Genomic DNA, 17,757 nt, shown 5'->3' with positions numbered 1-17,757 from the left:
TTGAGCAACACGCCACCCAATTGATTGGGCTTGCATTAGTATTCCTGGGAGTGTGTTGACTAAAGCTGGAAGTTTGGTTTCAGTCGGATAATAAAGTGACCTACATGGAGTTTTTTTGCCACTGTGCCAGTTTGTGTGAAGACAAGCAGGAAAGTACAACACAAATAAGGCACTTAGCATGAATAATTCTGTAGCGGACCAAGGTCATCTGGCCAGCAGGGTCAAGACAGACAGTAAAGGCTCTTATCCATGGAAGGAAACGGTACAGTACTAGGACATGTCCTCCCTGATGGGAATCAGCTGTGTCTGTCCAACAGCCTGGCCTGTGGAGGACTGATACACAGCCCAGCGGCAGCACGGCAGAGACAGCCATTCCCTTAACTGATGAGACCTGGTCCGGGGCGCCATCGCGACCTCTGCCTCTTTCGTTTACTCGTGTTATTATTGACGACGCTGCAGAAGCCATGATATGGTTCAGTCAGTGCAGGTGCAGTGGCGCGGCTTTGTTGCTACCGGTATGTTTGGAACACTGGTGTGTTCCTCCTGCAGACAGAGTGGTGGTCAGCATGGGCTGGCACCAGGCCAGGACACTGTTGCTATAGATTATCACTCAATCAGCCTTCGATTACAATCTGCCACCAGGAAGAGGACTGAAGTGGTGGGGGCAATCCTAAATGCCCCGTGGACCAGAGCTAAGCTCAGAAATGCTCCCCCGGCAAAAATGGTAAAGCAGAGATTGAAAGATAATGCAGGGTAGATCACTGCACGCCTGCAAACTGTCTAATTACAGTAAGCCGGGGGGGTGTGGGGGGGGGGGGGGGGGGTGCAGCCTCAACGTTTGTGCTGACGAAGGTGTCAGATCGACTACCTGTAATCAATGAGTCTACAGCATGTGGCACGCTCAAAGACAAGAGGAGAAGAAGTCAATGTCACCATGATGAGTTGATTTCGTTTAGTTTCAATCAGCATATTCTGATCAGTGAGAATGGGGAAATGCTAATGTGTCACATCCTTTAGAAATATGGAAATTAACTTTTGAAAATGGGTGGGTCGAGGGAGGGGGGTGGGGGGGGTGGTGATACACAGCTTCTCCTGAGATCTGAATCACCGTACTGTAGAGATGTTAAAAATAAAATAGGAAGTGGGTCTTTCATTTTAATTGAAATTCATGAATCACTCTCTTTAACTCATGTCCATGGAATCTGTCAGAAAATTGAGTCTTTCATCTGGATAAAAGCCTAATCTTGCTCATTATGTGGAGGTGTTATCAGGACAGGGAACAATAGAGCTAATTGGTGGCTGTCACGCAGTGTTAATACATTTTATATTCTTCCCTAGACAAACCACTCTTTTAAATGGTCCAATAAAAGAGATCTTTTGAGAAACTGCTGTAATTATTTCCTTTGTCTGACTAGCCTTACAGTTAAAGGAAAAGCCATTCGCTGGCCATTATAGGGTGCTATATATACTGTATATTGGGGGCGTAACGATATAGTAACTAAATTGAAAAATCGATTTTAATTTGCAATGATCTACTATATCGTTTGCAAAAGCAAAATATCGTACCACTTTGGCTTCGTATCGTATCGTTTTAAAAGGCGGTTATCGGTATCGAATCGTTTTGCAATGCAAATAATTGATTGTATGGAAACTCAGTATTTGTGCCTTGTATTTGGCAAATTTAAGAGGGAAAATTAAAAAGAGTGGTCTAATTACCTTTCCATTCCATGTAGCTACTCTTGGTCTATTGATAAATGTGTGTCTCTGTGTTCATGTCAAGGTGCGGGTTTGTCCATATCTGTTGAAATATAATGTCCATGTATTTCTAGATAATCACAGCGTTTACTTTCATAATAATAGATTTTTTACACATTTCACGCAGATTTAATTTCTTTGATAAATAGTTACTATATCGATTTTAAATCATTGAATCGAATCGTATCGTATCGTATCGCCATGAATTAACCAATACCGTCCATGTATCATATCGTCAACCGTGTATCGTGATACGTATCGTATTGCTGTTAAAATGAATTGTTACACCCCTACTGTATACTGTATATATATTTTTGGAGCTGTGTGAAGCACAGGCTCCCTATACGTGGCTGTGTGGGTCTGTGTGTCTGTCTGTCTGTCTGTGTGTCTGTGTGTATGTAGCCTGAACTTCCTAAACTTCGGCACGCTACTAGTCCCACAGTTTTGCCACCACACACTCGCGCCATATGTCAAATCGACCGGCTTACTCGGGAATCGTGGGCTAGTAACTTGCTAAGAGAAAGGTTCAATAGTTTAATTGATATTAATTTATTAGTGAATTAATTTTCCCCATTGACTTATAATGGGAATCGCAAAAACTCACATTCAATTATTTGTCTCTCGCAAACCATAGGGGCTAGAGTTTCAAGACTTGGAGAGGAGGTTCATAATGATTTCAAGGATTAAATAAAAAATAATTGTGTCATTTGGCCTCATGGTGGCGCCATAACACCCCACTTTACGTTTTGGCCTGTAACTCTTGAACCGTAGCAGACATAGGTCTGCCTTATAATACTACAGTAAGATAAGGAAACAGTCAGGGTCCCCCCCAAGCCACCCAGGAACAGCGGCACGCTGTCCCAGGAAAGGGAGAGAAGAGAGCCGTCCCACTACACAGTAGATGGGGCAGCAGCACCCAAGACCGAATGCGCCAAAGCAGAAAGCGCAAGGTCCAAGTGATAGTAGGTCGCAAATGTGGAGGGCGAAGACCAATTCGCCGCAGCACAAATCTCATTAATGGAGACCCCCTTGGACAAAGCCCAAGAGGTCACCACACCCCTAGTGCTATGGGCCTTAAATGCCACCGGCACTTCAGACCCCGCACGGGCGTAAGCCAACTTAATAGCGTCCACAATCCAACTTGACAAAGTTGGTGTGGACACCGCTTTTCGTTGCCGAGCATTCAGAACAACAAAAAGCTGAGAAGTAGACCTGCTGTCCGCCGTCCTGTCACAATAGGCCTTCAAGGCCCTAACAGGACATAGACAATGAAGACGCCTATCCTCCTCCGAAGCAAACGGAGGAGGATGAAAAGCCGTCAGAACAACAGGGTCCTTCGGGACCACCCGGTTCTTCGGAACAAAACCCAAATGAGGTTTAAGAAGAACCCTAGAGTCATTATTGAGAAACCTCATACAATCATGACTCACTGAGAGCGCATGAAGGTCGCTCACTCGCTTTGCCGTAGACAAAGCCAGCAAAAGAGCCGTCTTGAAACTCAAATGCTTCAAGGAGGAACTCTCAATAGGTTCAAACGGTGCCTTGCATAGGCCCACCAGAACCACCTGTAGATCCCAAGAAGGGAACAACACTCTAGTCACAGGTCTCAAATGGTCGACACCATGCATGAACTGGACCACCTCAGGGATTTTAGACAAGCCTTTGCCTGCCACCCCCAGGTGACAGGCATCCAAGGCCGCTAAATAACCCCTCAAGGTAGAAAACGCCAGACCCAGGTCCAGGCGGTTCTGCAAGAAATCCAACACCCTCTGGGCTGGAGCCAAGTGAGCCACCACAGGAGGATCCTGAAGCTCACACCAGTCCAAGAAGGCATTCCATTTCCCATCATACAAAGCCCTAGTAGAGGAGGTTCTAGCACTCTGAATAGTAGCTACAACCGCTGGTGAGAAGCCTGCTGCCAACAGATTCTCCCTCTCACGGGCCAAACCCACAGGTCTAGGACCCGCGGGTCTGGATGGAAGATCTCGTCCCCTGCCTGGCGTAGCAGATCCCTGTGCAATGGGAGCTACCAAGGGGACCGATAGAGCAGTGGGGTGATCAAGGACCTCCACACTCCCCAGGATGGTGCCACCAGAAGAACCTCCAGGTTGGCACACCTGATCCTCTCCAACGTGGGAAGGATCAGCTGCAGGGGCGGAAACGCGTAGAGAAGGCCCACCGGCCACTCGTAAGCGAACGCATCCGTCCCCAAGGGAGAAGGCCCCCTTACTGAGAAGTAAAGGGGACACTTCGAGTTCTCCTGGGAGGCAAAGAGATCGATCCGAGGCTGCCCGAACCTGGAGAAGATCTGCCTCACTACTGCCGGATGGAGTGACCACTCCTCGTAGCGAGGCTCCCCCCTGGACAACAGATCGGCGCCGCCGTTCTGAAGTCCCGGAACATGGGAAGCCCTGATGGACCTGAGACGCGGCACGCACCATAGAGCCATCTCCCGAGCCAGCTGATCCAGCGTGCGCGAGGATAGGCCGCCCTGTTTGTTGAGATAATACATGGCCGCCGTGTTGTCCGTCCTGACTAGGACATGGCAACCCTGGAGAAACGGTTCGAAGTACTTGAGCGCCAAGTAGATCGCCATCAATTCCAGATAATTGATGTGAAACTCCAACATAGCCGGAGTCCACAGACCCCTGGCTGAACGCCCCTCGTGGGTGGCACCCCACCCCGAGCGGCTGGCGTCCGTGGTAATCACCTTGCGTGACACCACCTCGCCCATGGAGACTCCAGTTGTCAACAACGCCTGATCCCTCCAAGGAACCAGAGCGTCCAAGCAGACCTGGCTGACAACCACTTTCCTGTAGCCCTGCCGGGAGGAAATCCTGAGTGCCAGTGTCCACCGCTGGAAAGGTCTCATATGAAACCTGCCCAAGCGCAGAAGTTGCACCGCTGAGGCCATCAGCCCTGCTAACTTCATACACTCCTTGTATCTGACCACCTGGTTCAGCTGAAAGGAGCGGAGACAAACCAGAAATCTGTCCACCCTCTCTGGTGAGAGGCGGGCAGACATCTCCACCGAGTCCAGAGATATCCCTATGAAGGAAATCTGCTGACAGGGTGTCAACATGCTTTTGCCAAAATTGACGTTGAAACCCAGAGACTTCAGGTGTGATAACACCAGATTGGTATGACGCGCCGCTTCTGAGCAGGAGGCGGCTGAAATCATCCAATCGTCTATGTAGTTTGCGAGTCTGACCCCCTGTCGCCTCAGTGGAGCTATGGCCGCTTCGGTCACTTTCACGAAAACCCGCGGGCTCAGGGAAAGGCCGAAAGGGAGGACCGTGTATTCGTACAGGCGCCCCTCGAAGGCAAACCGCAGGAACTTCCTGTGGGGGGGATAAATAAGGACGTGCTGATAAGCGTCCTTTAGATCCACTGAACAGTGGAAATCCCCCTGCCTCATTGATCTCATCAGAGCCTCTGACGTCAACATCCTGAATTTGAATTTTTTTCAAGTGCTTGTTCAGAGCACGTAAATCCATAATCGGACGTAGCCCCCCCCCCTTTTTGGGGACCAGAAAATAACGGCTCCAGAAACCTAGACGGCTCTGATCCCGAGATAGCTCCACTATAGCGCCCTTGCGCAATAGCGAGCTTATCTCCTCTCTCAAGGCCTCTGCCTTCAAGCCACGGGCTCGAGTGTAAATAACCTTGCTGGAGAGAAAGGGTACTTCCGCGAACTGTAGCCTGTACCCCCGTGTCACCGTCCGAAACACCCATTGATTCGGATTGCAACATTTCCAATGCTCCGCACACCGAGCCAGCGTGTTGTTGAGCAAAGGAGAAGCCTTGGGGTTGTACAGAGTCCGCGTGACTAAAGGGTCGCGAGGAAGAGGTTCCGTTCCCAGAAGAGAAGTTTCCGTATCCGGTGGCCACCTCGCTGCGCAGCGAGGGGTCTCCGTGTCCGGCACTTTCATTTCCGTATCCGGTTGCCATCGCACCGGAAGGCGCGTGACCCCCGTATCCGGTAGGTTCGTTTCCGTATCCGGTAGAGACCAGAAACGTAACGCCCTCCTGGCCCCGCTCGTTAAAGATGCAGGGGGAACACAACGAGGAACCCGGGGGACAGGTTTTATTACATAAGAAACACAATCCCCGGCTTGGGGAAGTGTGTTTACGTTTAATACCTTTTCTAAGGCCTTTATTTTCTTCCTTACGGGAAGACGAGGCCGACCCTGGTTGTTGTGAAAAGCTGACTTCTTCCCTAACGTTAGCACCAAACCCCTGTCCTGTACTAAACTCGGCACTGCAGTGCCGCTCAGTGGAGACAGAGGAGTATTGCATAGAAGAGGAGTTGAAATGCTGTGAATAGGATCTAACGTAAGAGGAAGCATTTTGCAAAGAGAAACCCCTGGCTTGTACCCCGTCTGCCTGACTGGATAAAGCGGTGCTTTCTGAGCTGATAGAAAATCCAACCTGGACTTCTCTATACTGGCTGTATTCATGCAAAATGGAGTCGTCTGTGCTAATGCAGGAGGAGTCGAAATAAACAGGCATTGTTTCATCAACATACTCTTTATTTTTATTGGCACTGGACACAGAGGAGGAGGCACACATATTATTTTCTTGGCATGAGAAATAATTATATTGTCCACCCGCCTGCGTTTGATAGGGGGGGTCCCCTGAAAATTCAAGGGGGCCCCGCCAAGGTCCAATGTCACTTCCGCGACGGCTTCCCACGGGCCCTGTAGGAGCCGCTCGGTTTCCCGCCCCTGTGAGGGGGGCGAGGCTGTGAGCGGGCAGGAGCCCTCACCTCTCCGCGGGTGGGCCCCGCAGAGGAGGAGGGGGTCCTGGGGGGATGGGGTTTTCCCCTGCTGGAGGAAGAGCGCCCTCTGTCAGCCTGACCTTGGGCCTTCCCTCGTCCCTGCCTGTCAGGTTTAGGCTCCTGTTTGGGCTCGGTGGTAGCCTCCAGGAGCTCCAGGGTGATCCTCTTGGCCTCCACCTCCTGGCGGAGGAGATCCAGTCCACCGCCCATCAAGGTGGTAGGGTGTCCGGGTAGGTCCTGCATGACCTTCGCGGTCTCCACCCCCGAGGAACCAGGTAGCTTGACTTTGTTGAGCCACCTTTGCCTCTCCGCCTGCATCGAATAGTCCATGCCATGTCCAAGCCATTCGATGGCATGGACATTCAGGTCCACCAGCATGCGGAGGGTCTTGTCCAACTCGGCTGCTGTGTCTTCAGGGACCCCCTCTAGCTCACCGAGGAGGCGCCTGGTAGAGGTGAGCAACAGCTGTGTAACGTTCAGTCCTCTGGCGGCCAGCGCAGAGGATCTGTAACAGTTCCTCACCAAGGCAGACTGTTTGTCGTCAAAATCAATGGCGAATCCAGGCGCCTTGTTCCCGACAGCCAGCTTGAATGGACAGCGACCGCCCGGTCCCGTCCGCTCGTGCTCTGGCTTGATGTTCCCCGCAAAGGACTGAGCGAGCAGCTTATCCATGGGGGGACACAGGGGGATCCCTATGCTCTCCGCGTTGAGGCAGTCAACAAGGAAAGGGAGCTTCGGGGGGTCCTTGTGAGTGGACCAGGTGGAATGCAGGGCCTCCGCAAACCCAGGCACCACAGGGATCTTCGCCATGCGTGGCGGTGGGGAAGGCTCCACGTCCTGGCCTAGGATGGGGACTCTGTCCCGGGGTCCAAGCGCTGGGGCTTCGAGCGGCAGCTCCAAGTCACATCTGATGGCGGCGCGCTCCAACACCGACAGCTCGTCCAGCGGGATCGAGTCTGGGTCGGGTGCTGTTGCTGTTGCTCCGCTCCCCCCTACTGGCGTAGTAGGGGGGATGGGAGCAGTATGGGCCGGGGAGAGCACAGCGGAGGAAGGAACCTCGGCATGAGGGACCTCCTTGGCTGCGTCTCCGCCCTGTCCGGAGGGGAGCTGAGGGTCTTCCTCCTCATACTCACCCTCGGACCCTTCCTCCGACATTCCAGGGTCGTAGTCGTCCTCCGCCTCATCTCCATCGCTGTCGTGCCAGGAGGACTGCATGGCGCGCTGCTGGGGGACGGAGAATGACTGAGGAAAATCACCGACGGTGAAGTGGCCAGAAGCACCGGGGTGGAACTCCTGGAAGGCGGCCTTCGTGGCGGGAACTGGCGGTGAAACCACTCCGAAGGCGGCCTTGCATGTCCTCTTCTTGGGCACGGCCCCAGTGCCAGGAGAGACATGAGCAACAGTGGAAGGGACCTCCGGTGGAGCGGGAGTGGAAACAGGTCCGCTAGCGCCGGGGCTACCGGTGCTAGAAAGGGCCGCATCCGCCGGAGGCCCAACCTCGTGGCGAGTAGCAGCGCTGTGGCGTACAGCGCTGACCGGCACACTAGGAGGGGTAGAGGGGGAAGGTCCAGCGACGAGAGCGGTGGCTAGGCCGAAGCCAGCGGAAGCGATCTCGTACCGGGCCCGGAGGGCTACCTCGTTGTAGCGGAGGCAGTCCACGCAGTTCACCCCCAAGGCTGGAGCTGGTGGAGACAGAGCAGCCAGGGCATGTCCTACCCCCTCGCAGACGATGCAAAAAGGGTGAGTGTCCTCCCTTGCGATGAGTCCTCTGCAAGCAGGGTTCCCACACTTCTTGGGCACCATAGCCAGCAAGTGGCTAGGGCTCGGTCCTCTGGGTCGTGGCGCAGACATGCTAGCGAGCTAGCTTAAGCTAAGCTAAGCTAAGCAAGGCTAACGCACAAATGACCGTCGAGAGAAGAAGCGTGAAGGAGAAACAGAGGAAACAAGTGAAAACAAGGAGAATAACTGAAGAAATTAGACGTTAAAGTGGGAGAATATTCTAAAGAGGCCTGTGGCCGACTTCCTAGCCGTCGCTTTAAGCTTAAACTTTAAAATAATAATGGCTGAGTTCGCAGTACTCTAGTTGCGGTAAGCAGAGGTGCGGAAAGAGGAAGCTATGCTGGCCCAGGGGGCTTTTATACACTCGGGGGGCGGTGCCCTCGTTTGTGATTGACAGCCCTCCCGACATTTTGTATTTGACGTTCGGGAGCTTATGAGTTTTACTCTGTTGCGCCATCAGATGGCGCTGTTATCCCTTAGGGGGACCCTGTCTGGAGGTTTGACAATAAACACACTTTTTGCTCCTTTTCCTACATATTTTCTTCAAATGTCACAAAAATCGGTACACATGATCCACACACACACACACACACACACACACACACACACACACACACACACACACACACACACACACACACACACACACACACACACACACACAGCTCCACTTCACACGGGTGTGATTTTAATTTAGAACAGTGTGAGAGGTTAGAGAGGGGAATCAACACTGGGTGTTTTTAAAACCAATCAACTGACAGTGCACATACCGGTACCAAACAAGTTTCTCCAAGGTTCACTTCTACCATTAATATGCATCTGTGTAGCTCAAATATGATTTACTTTAAATCAAAAATCTCAAAGAAATCGAAGGCAAGGAATCCCTTTCTAGAGAAAACTGCTTTTAACTTGATCGGGTCACTCTTCCACCTAAACGATGTAATTCTGCAGCTAGACTCAATGACCACATCCGCAGCCATTTGAATAGGACTGAATTAACTTTGCATCACTCACCAAGGGATTGAGAGAATTGGCTTAAATGTTTTCTAGGAGCTAGAGATGATATGAAGCCCGTTACCAAGTCCATCACCAATCAGAACTGGCTTGGCTCTGATAGATATTTTCAATAGCTCTCAACAGCCAGTTCCTCTCACATATTCATACGCAGCTGTAATCGTAATATAACATTTTAGTGGAAATGACTACCGGTAGCTAAAAAAAAACTTGGATTGTGCACAGACCAATTAGACCAATGTGGCAGCTTGAGGTCAACTCAGTGGAGAGTCTGAGACCAGCTGTGACACCAGTGACTCATTATAAAAAAGATGTTGGTATAATAAAACTTCATCATCATCATTATCATCATCCCCCATGACACAGAGCTTTGTAGAAATAAATGGATCACTTCAAATCAGCAACAACTGTGTGAAGGCCTTAAAAAGCCAATAGTAAACCTGAATATGTTTCAGAAATGACCTAGAAAGGGTCTCTCCGTGAGGCGCATAATATCCCTGCTAAGCCTGGTAGCCTACCCAGGGCTGTGTAAGTTATGGGTTGCAGCCATCAGAACCCGAGGAAGCTACAGGGAAATAGTGTTTCTATGACATATGCTTCAACTTTTCACATTTGTGGCGCCATAGTGTATATGGTCAGAAGTGAACACACTTTTTGAGGTGCAAGGCTGCTCTTTTATTCCGACCGAAGGTCGCAGTATACCATGAGAAATGTCGCAACTTGTCTCTGTGTCAGTCAGTCAGTACACATTTTTACAGTCTATGGGTTGGTTCCATTGTCACTGTGACATCACAGGTGATATCACAGTTGACATCACCTATGTTAAAGTCCATAAATGGGTATTCCCCAGAATCCCTTTTATGCCCATATATGAAGATCCCTGATGTCATCGATATATCACTGGCCAGATGGCCAAGACATGGCCCATATCTGTGTGGCTGGTTCAGATAGGGATCTCCATTTATGGGCATAAAATGTAACGTATGTTTATGGAATATGGATACATATTATTATTAATAAAGAATAAAATAAAATAAAAAGTCCATATATGGGTATTCCCAGAAACAAAATCCCTTTTATACCCATATATGGAGATTTCTGATGTCATCAATCCCAGGCCCTAACTGGCCCAAGAGCCTGCTTTACTCTGATTTAAACCTTACCTCCCCGAAAATGTTAATATTAAGTCCATATATGTACAGTATATGGATATATATTAATAAAGGATAAAATAAATAAAAAGTCCATATACAGTATGGGCATTCCCAGATAAGGGTTAGGGTACGCCCTTATACCCATATATGGAGATCCCCAGGCATCAAAACCAGGCCCTAACTCGCCAAGGCCCTGCTTGGCATACTAATTAACATACGTACATACCCAACTGGTCCAATATACATCACTGGCCAGATGGCCAAGAATGTCGCCCTGAGGCGTCTTACTAGTGATAGACGATAGATTTTGAAGAAAAAGCCCCTTTCACTTTTTTGGAAGGCCATTTGGCTACAGGTGTGTAGAAGAAAAGCTATTTGACATTTATTGTCATGTGATCCTAATTTGGTGAAGATTATTAAAAAGAAAGAAAAAAAATAATTTATCTGCAAGACTGACATTTATCACATCTGTAGCACCCCTATTAGCCCATTTAGACCTGAGGCTGATTCTAAAAACACCTTCTACATTCAGTTTTCTGAAAAACATATCGTCGTTGTCGGGCGGAAACCTCGTATCTCCAAGTTTCAAATTTGTACGTTTTTTCGCAAAGTAAAGCCTTGCTTCATCAGGCAAGGCCGTCGCACAAAAGTAGTGAAAACAGCCGATCTACAAGCACACAACGCCTCGCACCGCTAGGCGTTGTGACAACGCCTAGCGGTGCGAGGCGTTGTGTGCTTGTAGATCGGCTGTTTTCACTAGTTTAAATCATTTTTAAAATTATAAATGCAAGACGAAGAGTTTTGGACATACAAGGTTTCCACTCGACAACGACGATATGTTGCTGGTACTATGGGCAAAAGCATATTCTCTATCCTGGCGGAGATCATTACAATCTATCTACAAGATAGATTTAAAAATCGCACCTGTGGTATCAAACACGACACACGTGCATATCTCCCAGTATGAGCTGTTCTGACCGTGAAGTCAGTTATCTCCATACATGGACTTCCGTGCTCATACGGACACTCATACGGACAATCATACATACTGTAGGGACCTACACACAAAGCCAGACATAGGAGTGGTTAGCACAGCTCAAAAAAAGAAAGAAAGGAAAAAGGACATGTATCTACTCTTGTCTTTTTGTGATACTTTCCTCTCATTCAAGTTCTTCAAATCCTAAGATTGACTTTGTCCACCTCTGACATTACAACTAGACTGCACTCTGTCGAGGTGCCAACTTGCGCCAATTTTGTCATTTCAATGGCATGTGTCATTGGTGCTTAAAGGAGTAGTTCACCCCCAAAATGACTTTTTTTCTATTGATTAGTCACGCCATGGAGACTTGAGTTCAATAATATTTTTTTTGTATTTGTCGCATTCCTTAAGACAAACATTTGATTTATAGTAAATTTACCCTCATTGAATGACCCTGTATATGGGGAACAAGGCCCTGGATGGGGACACAAGCTCAGAGTTAGAATCAATGGTGGTAAAATGTACTTGACCCTTGAACCTAAATTTACCCCCATTGATTCTGACCCAAATGCATTTGGTGTCTCCATCCAGGGCCTTGCATTTGGGTCCCCATCCAGAATCAATGGGGGTAAATTTACTGTAATCAAATTTTAGTCGACAAATGCAACAAAATATTATTGAACTCAAGTCTCCATGGCGTGACTAATCCAAGTCATTTTGGGGGTGAACTACTCCTTTAATATGGGGTGACTAGACTAGTCATCGCCTCGTCATTTTGCATTACTTTCTCCTCATTGGCTGGCCCCATAGCCAAATATGGCCACATACATACCCACATACACACATACCCACAGGCAGCTATCATCACCCTACTTGCACGCTCTGCTAGCTCAAGTAACACATGTAGGGCTGATGTACACTGTAGAACCACATTGACCATTCTCATGGCGGCCAATTTGCTCTCATAATCGGACTGGGAGTACTGTACCTCTGACATAAACGCAGAATGGCCACTATGTGAATATGGTCAAAGAAGACATGGAGGAGAGGATGGAACAGCCATGAGTCCACTCTTGTATGAGGATTACCATGATAGCCTAAGGCTTAATGTAAAACATGCAAAAGGGAAATTAATGATTCAACAAACAACAAACTGTCCCGAAACAGAATACTTCGGTTATTCTTTTGCTTGTTTTCCATTTTGTCCTGCATGCATAACATCTCTTGCAGAACAAATCTCTTAATCCTGATAGTGAGAGGGCTAGGATTAAAAGGGGAGGAACACTTTGCAAAGACAGCAGAAATCAAAACTGCCCTCTCGGCCCCCATCAGCTCTGCCTCCCCACTTCACCTGCAAGAGAGAGCAAAGGAGGGAGGGGAGGCGCAGCCCTCGCCCATTTCTCAGCCCAGTGTGACGATTTCATACTAACACGTCTCTGCATACAATAGACCGTTTGTCAGCCTTCTGATTGGTCCCTGAGACTCCCTGACTGGCCAACCAGAAAAAACATTCACTTTTTGCTATCGGGGGTGGAGTTTGTGCAGTGGAGAATGTTGCTTCAGCCTTTCAAAAACTGTCCGCACTGCGCGACACGGCAATCGCCCGGTACGGCCGCGGTAGGTGATAACGATCACGCTCATCATAATGAATAAGCTTCAACAAACTAGTTCACATGGACCTTATCAATGGTCTAACTAGTTACGATTGGGTACATATATTTTAAATGGGCAGAATTACGATTATGTGAGGAGAACAGATTATAGTTCTCCTCTTCCTACCCAAGATGCAATGCGCTTTCTATTTCTATACTATTCTCTCTCTGATCCAGAGGATTAAACTAATTAAAACATATATTTTCGGGGGGAAACTACTGTTTTGCTATGTAATTACTGTACCCTTTTCTTCCCTTTTTATTAATATCACGTAGATGTGTTTTTTTTGGTACTTTATATAGCTGTAATGAGGCTATGAACAAAAAAAAATCCCATCCACTTCCACTATAAAAGAATCTGCAATAGTGATTCTGTCCCACTGGGATTAAACAAATTAAAACATATATTTTCGGGGAAATCCCCTGTTTTGCAATGTAACTACTGTACCTTTGTCTTCCCTTTTTATTAATATCACCTAGATGTTTTTCCTTTGGTACTTTATATAGCTGTAATGAGGCTATGAAAACATAAAAAAATCCCATTCACTGCCACTATAAAAACAATCTGCCCAGGGAAAATGTCCCATCATAGTAACAGGGCAGAATGGGGCGGGATTTGCAAACTAGTCTATTGGAAGACCGCATGGGAAGTACGCCCTACTCTGTTCTACACAGTGACCTGGGCAACGCGCTGAAAATGGCTATTAATGAACAAATACTTCCATCATCCTTCCATGGGGTAATGAATACATTATTGATCAGCCTTCGCTTCTCTCTCTCTGCAAGACCCCCAGATAATCACATCTGCACTGATTCCACACTGGCATGGCTCCCAATGCGTCTCGTTGGTCCCTCAGGCTAGTAAAGCTTAGACAAGGACAAGCTGGGTTATGGTCAAAAGACTATGGCTGGATTGGCTGCATCAAATGACTCGTTGATCTTGTGAAAGATCTGGGAAAATATTAGAGTGGGATCACAATCTATGCAAAGAGAATAAATCATAAGATGCTCTGAGGATGTTACGCCAAAGCCTCTGAAGCCATATGTGGCTCTTGTCTTCATTTTGGTCAAAATGAGAAATAAATAAGATAAAAGATTAAAATGAAAAAGTCACTTTGATGTGTGGAAATAAAAATAGAAATCAACATTGATTAATGAAGTTTTCAAAGTGACATCTTGGGATAGTAATAAGCATATTGCTCTACTTCAATTTCCCAGGATTCTGTTCTTTTTATGTTATTGAATTGTGGTGTGCTTTTATGGCCAGCGCAGAGCATCCACAGCCCGAAACGAGGAACCCCACTTGGCTCATTAATTTCTCTCATTGTTATGTAAGTTCAATGAAATCACTGTGGGTAGAAAAAAAGAGAACAGTATATGAAGGGAGCAAATACCTTTGTGTTAATATACTCAATGGACTTAAACTGAATAAAATCACAAAGATTGTCCCAATCGAATTGCTGAGGGAAGGCCGAGTTGGTGCTGGTTTGTCATGGCAAATGTGTGAAATGAATGTTATACCGGTATATGTTTTCACTGTTTGGCAGAATTGGAAAAAAGAACATGATTGTGTTCCCATGGATCCAACGTAGTTATTATTTATTTAGTCACAAACTATTTTAAATACTCATCATTGGTTAAATATTAATAAAATCTAATCACTTCCACTTTAAAAAGGTTTCAATATACTCACATACAAACACACACAAACACGCACGCACGCACACAAACACGCACGCACGCACGCACGCACGCACGCACGCACGCACGCACGCACGCACGCACGCACGCACGCACGCACGCACGCACGCACGCACGCACGCACGCACGCACACACACACACACACACACACACACACACACACACACACACACACACACACACACACACACACACACACACACACACACACACACACACACACACACACACACACACACACACACACACACACAGTATAATACCTTACACAACAGCGGTGATGCATTAATAACATTATCTAGATCCTGGATAAAGATAAAGATACTTACGGACACAAAGGTCTCCACTCTCAAAGTAACCAGGACAACACTGAGAGCGCCGTCTATACATGGTCCTCACCCCCCGCCGATAAGCTGTCTTATAGCTGATCCTGAAATGCACACACACAGAGACAGACCCTGTGTTTAGAGGCTGACTGACCCCTTTTGAAGGGCAAACAGGTAAACAGCTTGATAACAGTGACACGTGCCTTGTATCATTCTGCAAGAGATATGGCATGTTGAAAGAGCAGAGGGACAGCAAACAGCATGAATACAAAGCTGTTGCATTTTTATGCACATTTTATCCCATCTGTAGCATACAGATGGGCTGCCCATGTACAGGTCCTTTGTGTCATCCCTACCCCTGAGTCTAAAATAAGAACAAAACGGCTGCCTGTGAAAACGGTCAATGATGTATTTGGCTTTAAAGTTATATGCCAACTATAAACCTTACAATTAGATGCTAGTGAGATGATGACAGTCAAACAATCATTCTGGTGCTGTCCATTTCAGAGTGTCGGCTACATTAACGGACATTTGCTGTGGTCTTCAGAGAATGAGCAAGCTACTAATGAAGCTGTACAAGGAGAAGTAGAGAGAACAATCTGAACCCACCTGTGCCTGGTGCATTTAAACCAGTTGAGAATGTCGGTGCACCTGGTATAGTAGATCTGGTCAAATGGATGAGCATACGACTCCTGGATGGTTACAGCATAGCTAAGAGAGAGAACATGGATAATGCAAGTGTTACGCTGGTAAGAGACACTGTAGACAATATAATAGGCCCAAGTAGGCCTACAATTCTTTAGGAGTGACCACAGTTTTAATACGAAAAGACAAAGACTAGATATACTGAGAACCGAGTTCTCTCCCCTCCCACATTGACCTTTTACTGTTTGTGAACTGTCAACTACTTAAGAGATGGGAAGGTTATTCAAAAAGTCTTGCAAGCCTGTGCTTGTTGTGTGTGTGTGTGTGTGTGTGTGTGTGTGTGTGTGTGTGTGTGTGTGTGTGTGTGTGTGTGTGTGTGTGTGTGTGTGTGTGTGTGTGTGTGTGTGTGTGTGTGTGTGTGCACACAGACACACAGGCTTACTGGTGCCACAGAAAAACTCCCATTAATTTTCCCCATATATATGTACAGAATCATGGCCATAAAGCCTTTGATTCTGTGAAAAAAATATACATATATTTAATTATATGATACACTACATTTAATAAATACCCTTTTTTCACAGAATCAAAGGTTTCATGGTCCTGATTCACCAGGATCCTGGATGGCTTAAAATTTCTAGGCTTAAAATAATTGAAAAGAATATTTTTGTAAATATCTATGGGAAAAATTAATGGTAGATTTTTAGTGGCACCAGTAAACCGTGCCCACTGCTATGCCCTATATATACTACAGTATACACTGTAGTGTAGATACAGATATATAGATATAGATAGATTACTAGTGCTACCCTTAATAACCGTCAGCAATCCACACCTGAAGCAAAGGTTATCTCAAAGGCACAGACCATAGTTTGGTCTCTCAACATCATTTAGTTTACATGTTGTTACATATGCCTCAGTCAGGCAATAATCCAGACAATATATCTTCAAAGCCTTCCTATCCTCCCCTCCGCATGTGGGGACAACCATTATTACTGCTTATTTTTCAAACGTGACACTAGCCAGCACAAGTAATAATTATTCAGGCTCTATGGGCATACAGTGATTGATTAAGATGAGAGTGCGCTGATCAATTTGCCTGCATATTTCACTTGGACCTGCAACTCCTCCCCCTTTACTCGCTGCTCTGTGACATGGGTTCTGTCAGATCAATAGTGTCTTGGGAGACTTTATGAGCTGCATGGTGCTCTGCTTCATACAGGTAGATACCCATAGCCAGCCAACACCTCCTCTGCCGTCTGCTTGTCAATCGCAGCAGCTGGCAGTGAGAAATTCAAGTTGTTGTACAGTTCACTATGTGCCCCCCTGGAGTATTTTGAGTATTTTAGTTAGAGCAAAATGTCTGTTGTGTGAATATGGACAATGTACCGGTACCTTGTGTATAGGCAGATACCGGTACATACTCACCTCTCCCAGTGGCTGCAAACATTGGGGTCATCTGGGTTAAGGCTCCAAACACTCGTGGTGAAGCCCAGGACTGCCAGCAAGGTGAAGGCCAGGGGGGCACGGCATTCATCCATCTTAGAGCCTGAAGGTAGGGAGGCAAGGGGTTTAAAGAATTAGGAGAAGTCTGTGGTGAAGGAAAAAGCATCCTATTTTTCTTTTTATAATATAATTACATAATCCTATTACTGTAAATCCCTTCGAGGCAAGTCTTCATTATCCAAGCCATATGTTGGTAGTTTAACATTTGTTCTCATGTTTGACCCCCTTTGGCGAGACCTTCACCAAGCACATGTGTTCTTGCGGTGAGCAGCTGTACAGATGGACCCTCCCTGTGACAGTGACAGTGACAGAGATGCTGATTTGTAATTTCATTACATGTATGGCAGATGAAGAGTGCATATAATGACCAGACATGACAGTGATGGATTCTGTACATGTGCAAGTATTGCCTCTTCACATCACCAGAGAAGATGAAGGGTGTAGGAGGAGCTACATCTACATGCA

At 47.0% G+C, this 17,757-nt stretch overlaps 1 protein-coding gene across 1 annotated transcript in view; it reads right to left on the bottom strand.

Annotated features, from left to right (window-relative positions):
• Nucleotides 1-17,288, bottom strand: part of megf11 (multiple EGF-like-domains 11) — a gene marked incomplete at its 3' end in the record, with an annotated part of 100,142 nt that extends 82,854 nt beyond the window's left edge. The window contains exons 1-3 of the mRNA XM_080736580.1: nucleotides 17,215-17,288; nucleotides 15,751-15,852; nucleotides 15,145-15,245 (exon numbers count right to left, since the gene is read on the bottom strand). Of these exons, the coding sequence (XP_080592706.1) occupies nucleotides 15,145-15,205 (61 nt within the window). The 5' untranslated portion in view covers nucleotides 15,206-15,245; nucleotides 15,751-15,852; nucleotides 17,215-17,288. The remainder of the gene's footprint in view (nucleotides 1-15,144; nucleotides 15,246-15,750; nucleotides 15,853-17,214) is intronic.
• Between the last annotated feature and the right edge of the window lie 469 nt (nucleotides 17,289-17,757).

This window comes from Nannobrachium achirus (genome assembly GCF_963921795.1).
Source record: "Nannobrachium achirus genome assembly, chromosome: 11".
NCBI lineage: Eukaryota > Metazoa > Chordata > Actinopteri > Myctophiformes > Myctophidae > Nannobrachium > Nannobrachium achirus.
The sequence above is the reverse complement of the archived record's forward strand: the minus strand, read 5'-3'. Positions and strand labels throughout refer to the sequence as shown.